The 16684-nt window shown below is 48.4% G+C and overlaps 1 protein-coding gene across 1 annotated transcript in view; it reads left to right on the forward strand.

The window, feature by feature from the left end:
* Positions 1-16684, forward strand: part of EPAS1 (endothelial PAS domain protein 1) — an 86388-nt gene that overhangs the window by 42938 nt on the left and 26766 nt on the right. The window contains exons 2-4 of the mRNA XM_025992587.2: positions 6212-6402; positions 14723-14874; positions 15265-15349. Coding sequence (XP_025848372.1) covers positions 6212-6402; positions 14723-14874; positions 15265-15349 — 428 coding nt within the window. The remainder of the gene's footprint in view (positions 1-6211; positions 6403-14722; positions 14875-15264; positions 15350-16684) is intronic.

Below are 16684 nucleotides of genomic sequence, written 5' to 3' on the forward strand. Positions count from 1 at the left end.
CACTGCCAAATCTGGTGACTAAAGGAGGTGGACAAACACGATAATATTGTTTGGGGTTGAAAATATATGTATTCTATGAAGTGTTGTGACCAATTTTCTTGTGTGGCTCTGAAATTAATTCTGAAAGGCCTCTCAAAATACTTAGAGCAATGGTTTCAGAAATAGACCTGGGTTTCAGTCCTCTGAAGACATGTGATCACAGGCATAGAAGCCTGTGGTTTAGGAAGCCCTTCAGGTGATTCTGCTGGAGTCCAAAGTTGAGAATCACTGCTCTGCAAAAACAGGACCAATACCACCACGTAGTTAACTAAGGATCAGATGAGATCGCCCATGAAATGCACCTCGTCCTGGTGCTCCAGAAATACCAGTTTCCTTTTTCCTTCCACCAAAAACGAGAAACAAACTTTTAATTTTAACCTGACTGCTTTGCAATGATGGTTCCCAGCCCTGGGTGCACATGGGAATCAGAGGGCAAGCTTTAAAATCCCTGATGCCCCGGCTGCACCTCAGCCCTATTAACTCAGACTCTGGAGGTAGACATAGGACCCAGGCATCAGTCTTTAAGGCTCCTCTGGTGACTCGAGTGAGCCACCAAGGTTGAGAAGCACCCACGTTGGCTCCTCTCTGGTTTCATCCAGGCAGCTATCAACCCATGGGTGTGGGGGCTTAGCTCTTCCTCCTGATTCCTGGGAGCCGAAGCTGGTGTGCTTCTCTCTTTGGGCAGCCTTTGTTCAGTGGCCACAAGGAAGAGCCTTAGGGAAGAGCCACGAGACCCCTCCCAGTGACATTTGACCTTCCTTTCTTCCACGCAACCACCTGCAAACTGTCACCAGCTTAGGATTTCACCACCAACCCATAGACTGATTTAGGATGGCTTAATTAGCTTCAGTCTCCCTCCCTCCCTGCTGAAATCCATTCTGTCCTTAGACCATCTAACCATATAGGGCTAACAGGTGTAGTGTTTTGGTACCCTGGTGGCCCACAGGCATTAGTCCTGCTCCTGTTGACCGTCAGGAGAGAATGGCTAGTTAAGGAACCAGACCATTGGTGCAGCTGGAGACATCCTGGGTGTGTGTGTGTGTGTGTGTGTATTGGGGTGTGGGGGGGCATACCAGGCTGTGTTCACCTGGAAGTTGGCAACCAGGATCAGGATCATCTTGACCAAGAGCTGATAATGGTTCGATTATTGACTGCCAAGCTTGGAGCAATGACCCAGAAGTTAAGGAGACATTTGTAAGATAACAAAGCTCTGGACACAGAGGTCTTTCCTGGCTGAGTTGTGGCATATACCCACTGGAGCTTGAGGTCAGTTTTGCTTTCTCTTCTGACTAGTTGCCTGGTCCTTAAGTGGTCGCTTCCCTTAGTTGGAATCAAATGTTCCAGCGTGTGAGTTTCCACCTTGGGGAGGAGAAGTACAAACTCGCAGATATGAACATGTCAAAGAAGAGGACAGAAGTGTGTTCCCCACCAGCAGTGTGGAGAGGAACATTCCTGCAGGCTGGACCTGCAGCCTCCAGGGAGTCACCTGGAGCACCCCCTCCACACCCCTGCCCCGCAGGGATGGAGGCTGCATCCCACTCATACCCTCTAGTGCTGACCCCTTCTTCCTACCCCTACTCCATGTGAACTCGGATGGTGCCTCTTAACCCTACCGCTGAGGTTCCAGGCCTTTTTCCAGGGTGAGTGGGTGCTCACTTAAGGACAGAGATTCTTTATGTCACAGTGTCCATTTCACGACTTACCCCACCCCTTCTCTGTGTTCTGTGAGCATCCAATTTGTGGAAAAGTGTCTACCACAGTGTGTAGAAGGTATGCAATAAACAGCAGTTTCCTTGCTGCCAGTGGGAAAAATCTTTGATCTTGGACCCAAAAGAATTCAGTGTGAGATGATGTCTTTTATTAAGTCGAGTCGCTGAATCTCTCTCAATCTATTAAGAGGGGATAATAGTTCCTATCCCTTGGGGTTGTTGTGAGAAACAAATGAGATAGCATGGACAGCGGGGAGAAAGTGGATTCTGACCCTGAAGCGTTGCAAGGGTGGTGTCCTGTCCTGTGTCCTTCTGGGATCAGCTGAAACCCTGCCTCCCTGGTAGCTTGCCCTGACCTTGCTCAGACTGACTTATTTCTTATCTTAACCGTGTACGCTGTTTATTGCCCGAACTTATTTCTGTGGTTGATGGAGGCACTTTGGGTTGTTGGTTCCCTAATAAGACCGGGTGCTCCCCACAAGTAACATGCATCCTAGCCGCTGTGCAGTTGCATGAGGTCCAGCCCGGAGTTCAGTGCTTGTTTCTGGGTTCTGCGGGGGGACACAGCCAGGGCCACATTTATTTTTTTTTTTAATTTTTTTATTATTATTTATTTATGATAGTCACAGAGAGAGAGAGAGAGGCAGAGACATAGGCAGAGGGAGAAGCAGGCTCCATGCGCCGGGAGCCCGATGTGGGATTCCAGGATCGCGCCCTGGGCCAAAGGCAGGCGCCGAACCGCTGCGCCACCCAGGGATCCCTTTTTTTTTTTTTTTTTAATTTTTTTATTATTATTTATTTATGATAGTCACAGAGAGAGAGACAGGACCACATTTATGTTGGGTGTTCCATACACCAGATATTGTGCGGGACCACCCTGTGGTGGCAGGAGAGCCACCAAGAAAGGCAGGAGTAGGCACTTCGTAGAGCAGTTTGGAGCAAGAAATAAATTTGAGTCTTTTCGGCTGATTTGGAAAACTTAAGATAAAGCACTGTTTTATGAGAAACCAGCAAATTCTAACGTGCCATATCTAGAATTGTCATTAAAAAAAAAGAAATGCTGGTCTGTTGCAGGTAATTCTAGAACCTATCGAGGGAGAGAAAATAAAGTACAGGTATTTTAGGCAATGAAGCCTCATTGACATAAGAAGGTTCGGCAACCCGACACAAAGACGTCAAGATCAGCCTGGCCCCCAGTTACACCTCCAGCCCTGGGACAGCATTGATTTGGCGATGAAGAACGGCTGTTATGGCCAATCTCTGAAATCCACGGACACTCACATTTGCCCAATGTCAAGATAGTTTTCATCTGTGAAGAGCTTCCTAGTACTTCCAACCCTTGTCCACTCATCTCCTTTGATCCTGACAAATAAGACATGAGATCTCTCCCATTTTACAGACAAGGATATCAGGGCACCAAAAATGTATTTTCTCGCCCAGATCAGATGGCTAGATAGTAGTCTTGTGGCCAGTATATTAGAAACACCAGCCCTCTGACTTCCAGCCCTCTTTCCTATTTGCCAAGAAGCCCAACCCGTGGTGAATTGCATAAGGAAGTAGGCTGTGTATGCATCAATTAGGGAGGTCTTACCTTCACACTTGACGTTAATTAAGCTTGTTCTTCAGTGTTGCTAATTAAATGAGAGCGGTGTTACACATTTTTGTTCTTCCAGGAGTCAACATTAGATATCTCTGGGCTGTGTCAAGGTTAACTAGATAATCTAATTAAAGTTATGCTGGCCCCAGAGTGCAACTGTAAAAACAAGGTAGCTGAAATGGAGCCCATGACTTTTAAAACAAGAGGCTGCATGAGATTCTCCATCTTTTTCTAAATGTTAGGATGTTGTGGTTTCTTTGTTTCTTGCTAACTAAGCAGTGGAAAGTACTGGCCTGGGAAGAGATGGGTTCTAGCCCCAGCTCTGCCACTGATTAGCTGGATTGCCCTAGGTATGTAACTTAGCCTGGTCGGGCCTCAGTTTCCAGATCTGTGGATTGGGGGCAAGAGCAATGCCTGCCTTGCCCGTCTCACATGCATGTTGTGAAAGATGGAATTAGACACGGAGCACCCACGTGCCTCAGAACTTCTAAGTACCTGCTCACCGACTTCATGCTCTCCAAGGGCTTAAGCAGGGAGGCATTCACTTTGTGACCTTGGGCAAGTTACACATCACGTCTGAGCCTCTGTTTCCATATGTAGAAACTGTGCCCTCAGTATCTACCATATTGTCATTAGGATTATAATGTCATATATGTAAGGTCCTTGGTACAATGTCGAGGCCCAAAAGTAGGTGTAAATAAACATTTATGTGGTCCAGGGAACATAGTAGGACCTCGAATGCCATTGCCAGACAGAACACTGACTCCAGACTGCCTCTCCATCCCGCCAGCTCTTCCTCTCAGCCTTGTCTGTTCTTGCACTCTAAGGAAGGAGCAGTAACAAAGGGAAACTGTGTGCATGCAGAAGTGGGCATTAATGTCGCAGCCTGTGCTGGGAATCCCTTCTGCCCAGGATTGCTTCTCTAGATGCCCTAATGACTGGTCACCTGCTGCTGATGCTTTTGTTGGGGAGCACGGGTTGGTGCTAGAGAGTGGAATCCAGCATCCTAAAGACACTGGTTCTCCGTTACCTGTTCTCATGACAGGCGTGAAGTATACAGTTTTAGTGTCCTGTCCCCTCCCCTGGCTCCTTCCCTGTGCCAGGATGTCTACAAGCCTTGAACAGCTGCTTTTGCTCCACAGTCAGAGGTCAAAATTAAAATGCAAATGGGAGAGACTCCTATACAAACCACTGTTAAAGCTCTGGTGCAGGAGCAAGCCGGTCTTAAGGGCTGGCTCTGAGAGAGTGCAGATGGTGGGCTACAGGGCGAGGGCTTGGAGAATGGATGTGAGACGAGCTGAGGAAGCAGGAGTTCGGGAAAGGAAACAGCAAAGGGAGAGGGGACAGGAAAACATGGTTTCACCCATTTCATAACCTTTCTGAAGGTTTTCCCTGCCCATCAACAGCCGCTCGACATTGTTCCCACAATCTGAGTATATGATGCGTAACCCATGGGGAGCTGGGTGCTCTGTTTTTAAAAAATGAAGCATATTGTAAAGTGAGCGGTGCCTCTGCCCCAAATCTTGAGTTTGAGAGGCATGGCAACATTTTGTGAATCCGAATATATTGATCTTCTGGCCAGATAATAGGCTATAAAACCAAACAGAAGGACAAGCAGTAGCTGGCTTTGGAAATCTCAGGAGGGAGGATGGAGGGAGTGGGCTGGAGCTGGTTAGAGGAGGCCTTGAGAATCATGAACTGCATTGGACTGTTTATTGAAAAATAAAAACTTTAAAAAAAAAACTTCTTTATTAAACAAGCAATACAAGTTATTTATAGAAACATAAGGAAATTCAGACAAGTACTAAAAATATAATAATAATCCCCCCTAACCTTACTGATGGATAAAAGTCTGGATTCTGGGACCCACCTGCCTGGCACGAAGCCACTTCCCCACTCACCTGCCCAAGGGCTGCAGGTGAATTACCTCACCTCTGTGCATCTGTTTCCTCATCTAAATTAGAGATAACAATGCTACTATTTCCAATAGCAGTTGTGAGAATTCAAGAAGCTAATGTAGTGCTTAAAACAGCTCCTGGAGTACAGTATGCTCTGTATATGTGATAACTCTAAGAATAATAGTTATTTTTCTTTTACTCTATTTCTAGACTTTTCCTTATGTAATCTATAAGAAGTATTATGTACTTTCTATATTTCTATGAAAATAGGTTGTATTATACTCTGTTGTAATATTTTTACTCATCATTTTTTTCATGGACAGATTTGTTGTTAATATTAGCTAACATTGATTGCTTGCAACTGGGATAAACCTGTGATGAAGACTTTACATAAATCATCATATCCAATCCTCACAACAATTCTGTGGGATAAGTACTGTTATTATCATTATACAGATGAGAAAACGGAGTCTGAGCAGTTTAAATAGTTGAAGTATACAGAGCGAGCGCTGGCAAGTGCAGAAGTTAGAATTTCAATCTAGGCAGGCTGGGTTTTGAACTTGCCTCTGTTAGGACTTAATATAGGCTTTGTAAGAAGATTTAGGATCTCTTTAAGATTTCCTGCAAGAGACAGGCCATCCCTGGGTACTCACCCCGGTCCTCAGATAACCCAGGACCAAGTCACAGGCGTTGCCAGTTGATTAATTGTGCTCTAAGCCCCCACATACAAAATCCTGGTCTGGGCCACATAGGTAGGAGAGAGGTAGACAGAAGCACAAACACACGCGAACACAGGGCTGGCAACATATAGCAGAGGCTGTGTGTGCTCAGACGATGGGTGTGAGCCGCATCAGCTCAGTAGGAGGGTCTGGCTGCACCAGGGTTTGGGGCCCTGGGCTGTGTTGACCAGGGGCATGAGAGGGATGACAGTGGTATTTCAGAAACTAACCCCTGCTCTCTGAATTTAGGAGTAGCTCGGAGAGGAGGAAGGAGAAGTCCCGGGACGCTGCCAGGTGCCGGCGGAGCAAAGAGACAGAGGTCTTCTACGAGCTGGCCCATGAGCTGCCCCTGCCTCACAGTGTGAGCTCCCACCTGGACAAAGCCTCCATCATGCGGCTGGCCATCAGCTTCCTGCGCACACACAAGCTCCTGTCCTCAGGTGAGGCTGGCAGTCTCCCCAAGCTGGTGCTGAGGACAGCCCGACCAGCGTGTGTGTAGACACACGGGAGGCTCTGCGGTGCAGGCTTCGGGGGGGCCCCTGGGAAGGCCTCCCCTGCAGAACTCCCACCCTTCAGAACCTCTGCCCATACGAATGCCACCGCCGGTGCTTCATTCCTTTGACTTGAACACCTCCCTTCCAGCAGTTTCCTTTCCAATGAATACAGCCATGGGGCAAAGAGCAGGGATGGGACCAAGGAAGTACATGGGGACCCAGAAGCTGAGATGAGCAGAAAGGGCCGAGGGAGCAGGAGCCCCTTTTGTCAGCTCCCCCTTGCCTGGCCTGCCGGCTGCCACAGCCACACTCCTCTCTAGAGCGGACCTTTAGGAAGCACTCTCGTGCTCACCTTCCATCTACCGTCTCCAGAAGGGCAACAGAGTGCCCGTGAGCATTTTGCCGTCTTACTAGCCAGCCTGCCAGATAAATCACGTGGTGTCTCTGCTCTTGGTTTCCTGCAAAAGGGGCTTAAGAATACTTTGTGCTCAGGCCATCTGTGAGAACGAGAGGAGGTGAAGTCTGTACTGCACCTGACCTGGCCACACTCATTCACACTGCGGAGCCCTTGGTGGCTAACAGCCTCCCCACAGGACCAGCCAAGTCTCACCCTCCCTGGTATCACTGTAGGCCTCAAGTTCACAAAACTTTATTTTTTTCCCCTCAAAGTTCACAATCTTCAAAACACCATTTCCTGTTAGTCCTGACCAGAAAGAGGCAGCCTGGAAAGGTCTCCAGTTTCAGATCCTATGTGACAGTCCCATCTAGCCTGTTAGTTTCATAAGGAAACTGGGTGGCAGGTAGTACCCCCACCCCATGTGGCTGAGGTGCTGCAGGTGGCTGTGTCCCCTCCAGGGAGCACGAGGCAGGCAGGCAGGCAGGGGAAGGTTCCTTTGTGGTGAGTTTTCAGCTTTCGTGAGTGAGCCTGGTGCCTTGGAGCTGGTTGACTGGGCCATCCTGTTAGGACGTGGCTATTCTGGGAAAGAAACCCAGAGCAGAGGGAATCCAGTGCGAGGCGGAGAGGCCGGACCAGCATGTGCTATTCTGGGCCCCAGAGCACAGGAAGGATATGGGGAAAGGAAGACTTTCAGAAAATAGGATGACAGCTCAGTGGGTCCAAGGGTCGGAGGGCTAACCCTGTACCACAAATCTAAAGAGTCTCAGAAAAGAGCAGTCAGAGGGGAGAACCAAGGGTAAAGGCACGCTCTATAAATACTTTCAAAGAAACAATGCCAGGGAATGGCAGATTGATCATAGATGCTACTGAAAAGAGGGAACAGTGGCCTGGAGACACCATCAGAGGGCACATGTGTACCTCTGTCTTTAAAGAGGCTTCTCTTTCTGGACAGGTGAGGGCAGTGTCTGGTAGTGCTGGAATCACCTTGCATTACAAAGAGTCTGCAGTGGAGGATTTCTGGACTAGACAGGGACCCTCTTCCCACATTCGGAAGCATCTCCTCAACTTCCCTGTTATACTTAAAATTCTACTCTTAGACATGAATGCCTTTGGGTAAATCATTGCTTCCTTCCACTGCAAACCCCGTTCCTCCACCAACAGAGATCCCAAAAGGACTAATATATGCATCCCAGGACACCTCCCTGATGGAATTTGGACTTGTAGAACATTGTAGAACCATGAGAAGTGAGGTACAAAAACGTTAAGGTTGCTGCAAGTCACACACTTAGTACATGATGAATCTGCATGTGGAATGAAAGTTCTTTTGAATCTGTGTTTATGAGAAAGACGGACATGGGAGGGTAGGAGCATTCTGCAACCTGGTCAGGCAAAGATGTTGACAAAGGCCAAGTGTGGGGGGAAGAGGTGGGTCCTTCCTTGGCAAGAGAACCAAAGTTGGAAAGAGGCACCTAGGGGCTAGCCCTGAGCAGTGGGGGTGCAGAGATGGTCTTCACACATTCAGTGAGTTGTTTCTATACTTTCTCTTGGTGCACGGTGTTGATTTCCATGCTCTCCCATACATAATCATCCTTCTCGGTGGGTCAGAGGTTGGCTTGGAGAGGGCCGTGAATCAGAGGCTGGGTTCCCTGCCCCCCCCAAGCATGTCTGCCTGCTTATATGTGGTCAGGAGCTCCCCCACCCCCCATCCCCGTGTGCCAGCCACACCCAGGAAAATAGGACCACAGTGAGACAGCACACATCCCCGCTCAGGAGCTGTTGCAAGATGTAGACACCAAATGCCTGCCCTCTGGCTCAGCTTGGCCTCAGACTGAGCACACAGCCTCAGTGTGTCGGCTCTGGTCCTCTGTCCTGAGGAGAGAGATGATGGGAAAGGCTAAGAAGTGTCTCCATTTGGCCATCTGGTCCTGGTGTCCTCGATGGAGTCATTCTCATAAAACACACATTATCCAGGGGAGGAGGTGGATGGCTTTTCAATGCCCCCTTTCTCTGCCTTCTCTTCTAGGCTCCTCCTGCACGTTCTTGTTGAAATCATCTTCAGGAATTGCATATGAGGCAGGGTCTCTTTATTTATTTATTTATTTTTACCTTAAATCACATTTTGCTTTTTCAAAACATGCACTATGGTGAAAAGGAGTACAGGACTTGTGGGCAGATAGACCCACGCTGGAACCTCAGTTGGATGGCCTTCTTTGCAAGTTTGTGAGAATCTCTTCCCTACCCCTGAGCTTAACTTTCTCGTTCGCACAAGGGGGATATCAGTACTTCCCTTGCAGTGCTATTTGACAATCGAGATAAGTGGCTAGAAAAGCCCTTATCGTCTTGCCTGCCACATCTGAGGCTCTCCGTAAGGTAGCGTTTAGAAATAAAAGTTCTGATGAATAAGCAAATTGATTTATCCTAAGTATAGGCTTCTGGAGAAATGATGTCAACAGGAACCCAGTGGAAACCTGCATGTCCTCTTACCCACCTTGCAGTGGTGCATATCAAAATGCAGAGTAGCCAAGTTTTCTCAAGTCAAAACAAACCACAGATTCATCACTGAAGCATTTCTAACAAAGGTGAGCACCAATGTTGGCTCACTTTAAAATAGGAAATAGCTGGTTGCATACCTCAGAGTTCAAAAGGCTAAAAAAGACCAGGTTTTGCTTTAGAAAAGTTTCTTCTTTACTTAGTAACACGCTTCTCTTTGATTTTCACAGTAGGCTGTTCTGTGTGGGAATGTTGGAGAGGAAATCTCAGCGCTGAGAAATTCAGGCTGGGAGTCGGGGCGGCCGATTGAGATTCGTATCACAGGAAGCAAACTGAAACAATAGCTTTATGATATTAGCTTCCACGCTGGGCCGAGAACAGAACACACTGACGGGAACATCAGTGGAAATACCGCTTGATTGTCTTAAATCCTCTTTCAAGATGAGCCCCACAAACCATGACCAAACGAGGGTCACTTCTGCATCCAGAGGACATTACAGAGCAGCAAATATGCAAAATCAGCTTTTCACTATTAAACTGAGTTTTGGCTTCCCCACACTCTGATGTGGTGAAATCAAATTGATTTTACACGATTGCTAGAGGTCCTCGTGTAGCAAGGTTTCGAAAGAGAAATGTCAGCTTTATTATTAATTCATTGGCATGAATGAATCGATTCATTCATGCCTTGCCCCACTCACCTTCCAAATCAAGGCCTTTTTCGGCCCTGTTTAGAGAGGAGCTGAGAAGCGGATTCATGCCAGGATGTTAACGGCTGAAAGCAGCTAATATGCAATCTCTTCTAGAGATACTGACCTTGTTCAGATCACTCCCTAACTGGAACCAAAAAAGTCTGGTCAGACAGCAGGTGTTTGCTGATCCCAGCCCTGTGCTACATCTTATAAGGCATATACAAAGAGATGAGATAAGATAAGATAATAAGTTCCATAAAGAGCAAAGGAATGAATCTCTAATGGTGGACTTTGGGAGGCCAGCAAGACCTGGTAAAACACAGTGCCTTCTGCCGAAGATGTGAGCCTACTACCAGGCAATGGTCATGGGGTGGCCTACGGGCCTGGGGAGGCTGGAGTGGGGAATCAATTTTAAAACGAAAGCCTCTGTGATGATAACTGAGTGGTGCCTGAAGCAGGGAGAGCACAGCAGCATGGTTTAAGAATCTTCAAAGCAGTCCTCGAACTTGTCAGAGTGGGAAACAAAGAGGGAAGATGACCCTGGTGGAATAAAGACGCATCCTGACCAGCAGTGCCTTCCAAGAGTCTGGTCTCAGGGACCTCGTCAGGAGCTTCTGGCCCTGCCACCCTGCCCGCTTACCCCAGATGCCCAGCTCCTGCTGCCCAAGGGGTCCCGCCCCACATGGGTGGTGCCGCCTGAAGGAAATGAGCGGTGCTCCGGAAAAAGTGCTCCGAAACCTCAGCCCGCGCATATCCTGGCTGTGGGGAGTCGTCATCAAAGCCTGTTTACTGGGGCTATTTTTAGCATTAAAGAATCTTGTTGTGCTCCCCAGGCTGAGCATGATTGGTCTTAGCGCCTCAGATTCTGACAGCCTGCGCCGTTTCTGGGGGTCAGACCCTGAAGGGTCCTGGGAAGCAAGTAACTGAGACCTAGAGCCCCGGGCGATTTGGAGACCCCTTTGGGGGCTGCTCGAGCACCTATGGTCGGTTTGTTTTTATATAGCACCAAGGGTTTCTTCTGGATTGTTGCGTGACCTGATGGTGGTCTATCTTTGTCTTTCCCACCAGTCTGTAGATTCCTTGAGCGAAAAGATTGCTCTTACACCTTTCAGTATCCCTGATTCTCCCTAGGACAGGACTGAACACATAGGGACACTTGTTGACAGATGACCTGACTGATTTCTGGCCTTGTGTCCAGCACAGGGCAGACACATAGTAGGGGTATAATGACAGCGTAGGGAAGAGGTGAATTTTCTACATACCTGACATGGAGTCAGAGATTAATGATGCCATAGGGAAGACTGACGCTCCCATGAAAGAGCAGGAGAGCAAAAGCAATCTTCTGCAGAGGGTGAGGTGCATGCGCCCCTGGCCCCTGGGGTAAAGGTCTGCTTCTGGCCCTGCAGTTTTCACGTCAGCCCCAAGCTGAAACTCTTTCAGAATCCCCCAAGAGGAAAAGCAGGTGTGGCAGGAGCACATATTTCCATAAGGGAAAGAGGCCAGGTTGTTCCAGGGGCCCCTCAAGGCCAGCCCACTGGCTTTCTGGTCCTCCAGCCATTGTGACTTCAATTCTAAGATGTTCTGTCCCCATTTGTGGGTCCCTGAGCACCCCTCTCCCTTCCTTGCAGAAGCTGGCTGGCCAGCTGCTAAAGCCAATTCACCGCCTTCTGAAAGCAGCGAGTGTACTGGGCACGGATGGGCACCAGTTTGGCTGGCTTGGAAACTGTTAAAAACAGGAAATTTTAAGCAGAACTATTTCCTCTGGGCCTAGTTAACCCAAATAGGGTTGTCTTGGGATTACACCAGATTTTTATGTCAGTGTTGCCACTGAGATCAAAGAAATTGAAGAGAGAGAGAAAAAAATCTTCTCAATAGGCCAGAAATCACAGGACTGGCCTTTGCTGCCTAGAGGTGGTCACCTATCTGGTGTGATTTAATGGTGCTGGAAACCTCTCCTCACCCCTCCCCAAAATAGGTCACCACCTGCCAAAACAGTTTGATTTTCCCAGCATTAAGGGTCACTCATAGGGCCTTGAGTTCATAGCCATGCTTCTCAACCTGTGCTCCTAGGTTCTGGCAGCATCCGCATCACCTGGAAACTGGTTAGAAGAGCAGATTCTCTGCCCCCTGAGATCTGCTGAATCAGGGCCTCTGGGGATGGGCCTATCCAAGGAGTGTGTGACCTCTGGGGATGGGCCTATCCTTCAGGAGTGTGTGACCTGTGCAGTCCCACAGGGCTCCATGCTCAGAGGGGCCCTGGACATGGTTACATCCTTCAACAAGAGGTCCCACATTTCCCCACTAGGGCCCATGAGTTACGTCTTAGCCCTGGGCCCCGAAATCCCTCCATTTGCCAGCCCTGCCAGGGATGCTGATACATGCTCAACTGTGAAAGTTCTGAGTTACCCGTCTCTCCTAAAGCCCCTATTTAAATATGGCTGTTAGCTGGAGCACCAACGTTGGCAGTGCCAACACCCATGCCTCCATGCCTAGAACTTTGGCTCATTATCATCAGTTGAGCTGACTAGTTAGTTGGCAGAAACCCTAAGCAAAGATCAAGTGTGGGAATGTGTATAGTATAAGGCCATCCCCAGATGGTGTCCTCTCCCAGAGGCTACCTAGGGTGTGAAGAGGAAAGAATTTCCCTCGTTTGTTCCATCTAGCAAAACAGAAGGGAAGTCACCAGGATATTACTCTCTGTAGCCTAACTCTTAGCCCTAAAGGTTAGTCTGCCCCTGAATGGGCCTGCTGTGTTCCTCTGTGACTCTAGCTCCTGTCCTGAAGGTGGCTGGTCCTCAGTGGTGCCACAGAAGCTCCTTGGTAGAAACATCTCCTAATTTGGATTTGTTTTCTTGAGGAATAACAGCATATAGCCCAGAGCTTAAATTGAGGGGCTCAAGGGAAAAGAAAACCAAATAAATCCGGTGCCCTTGCAGAGAGGCCCTTGGACCTCATTTCACAGGCCCTTCCTTGTCAAGTGGCCCAGAAATCTAACTGCATTTTACATTCCCTAGAACAGTCTCAAGTTGGAAGAGGTCTTTTAGTTAGTGAATATTAACTTTTATAAAGTACAAATTGCTCTCAATCTTGTTCTGTAAATTAAATGAGGTCTACTTGGCGTGATGGTTGTACTGAATGAATACAAATTTTTGCAAGTAAGTGTTATGTTTGGACTTAAATAATAAGTGAATAAGTGAATAATTAAATAATGTGGTAGGAAGAGCAAGGCTGAAATGAAGTCTGTAGCCTAGGAACAACAGCCAAGGGCCTGGGGCCTGAGAACTTTCTTTGGGACAAGAGCTGAGTCAACATTTTGTCTGCTGTTTTTGCAACTAGCTGAAGTGTACTTGAAAGGCCTCGGCTACTCACAGTGGTTGGTTGCGGGGTGGGTGCTTCCAGAGGTGGCCCCTAGCAACTACTTCTCCAGCCTGCCATGAGCTCAGTGGCTTGCCTTCTCATGTGGTTCTTGCCCCTCTGGTCTTCACGGTCTCTCTCCAAACTGTCAGCGTGCCATTGCCAGGTGATTCTCTCCAGAGCAGTGCTCTGAGATGCCACTGCTCCAGCGCACTGGACCCACCTCAGTGGCCCAGTTTACTAAGTCTGGAAAATGGAGCCTCCTCTTTGGCCAGATGGATATCTCCTCAGTCCCTGGAAGGGAGCTTGCTCCAGACTCTTCCACCTCTATGTTTGCCCAGTGTCTGCCCAACCCAACCTGGCCCAGAAAGTTCTTTCGCTTTACAAAGTAAATGCCTGTTTTTCATGAGCCTCTTCAAATGCCCTTTTGTGTAACACTTGTCTCCGACCACCTCGAAACGACCCACTCTTCTCTGAACCCATCAGCACTTTCTGTCTACACCCCTCTTTGGTCACCCAGCTCTGTTGCCCCTGAGTTTTTTACTTCGATTTTAGTTTCTGTGTGCTCCACGTCCCCTGCCTAGGCTTTGAGCAATTTTAGGGCAGTGACAGTATCCTAGAGGGAGCAGAAGGGAAGAAAATATGACGGTGATTGGTGGCGTTCTTGGCATTTTAAATACTTACTTAACCCTTACAACTCAAAAAGATGGAAATTGTTATTTCTGTTTGGCTGATGGAAGAAACCGATGTTCAAAGAGGTCATTAGTCAAAGTCATAGTCTAATAGCAAGAAGAATAGATGCTATGTCTATTTGACTCCAGGCCTATAAATGGTTAGGAGTCCAGCTGCCAGATTCAGCTGCCTGAGCCCACTACCCACACTCTTTATAGCCTCAGGAAAATAATTGAGTGCGTCTCTCTAAGCCTCACCTATAAGATGAGACAAAGAATAGTACCTGCCTCACAGGCATTGAAGAGATTATATAGTATGTTCAGTGTGGTCATTGCCCCGTGTACATTAGTGGGTAAGGTTATGGTTCCTAGTGCTGCTGTGACTGCTGTCACATCCATGACACCTGCTGCCACCATTACCCCTCATCCCAGAAGTATGCTGCCACTATGGCCTCACCTCCTGCAAAACCCTGTCAGGTTGTCCTCTGTGTAGTGGTGCTTATCAAATACCTGCTGCTTGGACACTTAGATGGTTGGCAGTGGGTATTTCCAGAAAAGTCCACTTAATGTCTTTGAGGCATCCCTGGAAGGTGTTTGTCTGTACCAGCCACATCTATCTTAGTACCACATTCATGTAGGTCGTCCGACTCTCCCTCTCTTTCCAGTGTGCTCTGAAAATGAGTCTGAAGCTGAGGCCAACCAACAGATGGACAACTTGTACCTGAAAGCGTTGGAGGGTTTCATTGCTGTGGTGACCCAAGATGGAGACATGATCTTTCTGTCGGAAAACATCAGCAAGTTCATGGGACTCACACAGGTGATGCCCTCCTCTGGCTCTTTCAAAAGGGGAAAATGTATCCATTTAGGGGTAGAAATGAGTAGAAGGCTCTGGCCACATCCCTCCTGACCTTTCCCTGGCTGTGCCCACCCTGCTCCTTTCTGACCTCAGGCTACCAGCCTCAAGAACACACTCCCAGCCCTTGTGTTAGGGTTGGCATTGCTGGTGAATCAACCCTTGGGAGTCAGGTCTTTGTCATCAATAGCAGTAGTTTGTTATGTCCGGATGTCTGTGCACATCCCTGGATTGGGATACAAAAGACCTGCTTCAGTCTGCTCTCTATCTCCTGACCTGGACAGTAGCTCAGCTGCCTCTTGGAAGCTTCTTCAGCATTAGGAATAATGAAGCCCAACCTTGTTTTTGAAACAGGTGGAGCTAACAGGACACAGTATCTTTGACTTTACTCATCCCTGTGACCACGAGGAGATTCGTGAGAACCTGAGTCTCAAAAGTGGTAAAGTATTATTCACTGTGTGTTTTATTCCTTCTTATACAACCTGGGAGGGGATCTGCATTCCCTTTGTCTACAAATGGAGGGCTGATGGATCTTCATCATCATGATCCAGAAAAAAAACTGGCATCCCTAAAATATCCAGCAGAGCTTATGGCATGAGATGGAGGGTACCAGAAGGACTTGGCACTCAGAGCTGTCTTCGGCCAGCCCATTGTGGTGCCTGATGCCATGCTAGGAGGGTAGTCTTTGGGGTTAGGACACTGTCTCCAGCAGGCCTCACCTCCCAAGAGGCCAGCATCTCTGCCAAATCCCACCGCCAAAACCAGTACACATCCCTGTGCCCAGATGTTCACGAAAGCTATTGCTCTTGTCTATCATTGTATAACAAACCACCCAAAATGTAGTGGCTTAAACGATCATTTTATTACCTATCATGACTCTGTGGGTTCTGTGGGCGGTTCCTGGCTCTGTGTGATTCAGCTGGGCTGCCATTGTCCAGGGGTCGTACAAAGTGGATTGACCAGAACGGCTCCCCTGCACCTCTGCCGGTAGCTGCAGGCTGGGACTCAGCCGGGCTACTGGTAGGATTGGATCTTTCTCTCACTCTGTGGAGCTCCAGAGCCCCTCCCTCTCCAGACTTCTGATACATCCACCCAGGGCCCCCAAAGTGCAAAAGTAGAAGCTGCCAAACTTTCTAAAGTCTTAATCCTGAAACTGGCCCAGCATTACTCTGCCCCATTCTGTTGTTAGAGGGAGTTATAAGCCAGCCCCTGCTTGGTGTGGGAGGGAAGTACACAAGGCCGTGACTATCGGGAGGCATGACTCACTGGGGCCACCTTTGGAGCCTAGATACCGCGGGAGGACAAGGCTTGAATCTGGTCTCCTGGTAATAAGACCCACAACAGCTAGTTTTTGACAGAGAAGAAATTGAGAAGATCTCACATACTGTGCCCTACCTGTGGGGCTATCCAGTGGATGCCCGTGGATGGAAGGGCCCACATAAGCAGAAGGCACTTCACAATGACTGTCAGAGCTGCTGCTTCATCTCTTATCACTGGGGACCTTCAGGCAAAGGCACAGTTGAGGATATTGCCAAGAGGACTGAAGCTCTGAGTGAAAGCAGGGCTCAGTGACTTTCAGGGTCCCTTTTGAACCAGAGATTCCCACACCATTCTGGGCAGATGGGCCCATGTCGGTCTATCTCCTTCAATACCTCTGGCCTGTCCCTACTGGGGGGTGTGAGCTTGTCCAGCCTGAATGACAGGCCATGGCACCAAGCCTGACCTGAGAGGCGGGGCTTCTGCGAGGCACTCGCTGCCGAAGCTTGCACTCCGA

The sequence above is a fragment of the Vulpes vulpes genome, chromosome 16 (genome assembly GCF_048418805.1).
Source record: "Vulpes vulpes isolate BD-2025 chromosome 16, VulVul3, whole genome shotgun sequence".
NCBI classification, from domain to species: domain Eukaryota; kingdom Metazoa; phylum Chordata; class Mammalia; order Carnivora; family Canidae; genus Vulpes; species Vulpes vulpes.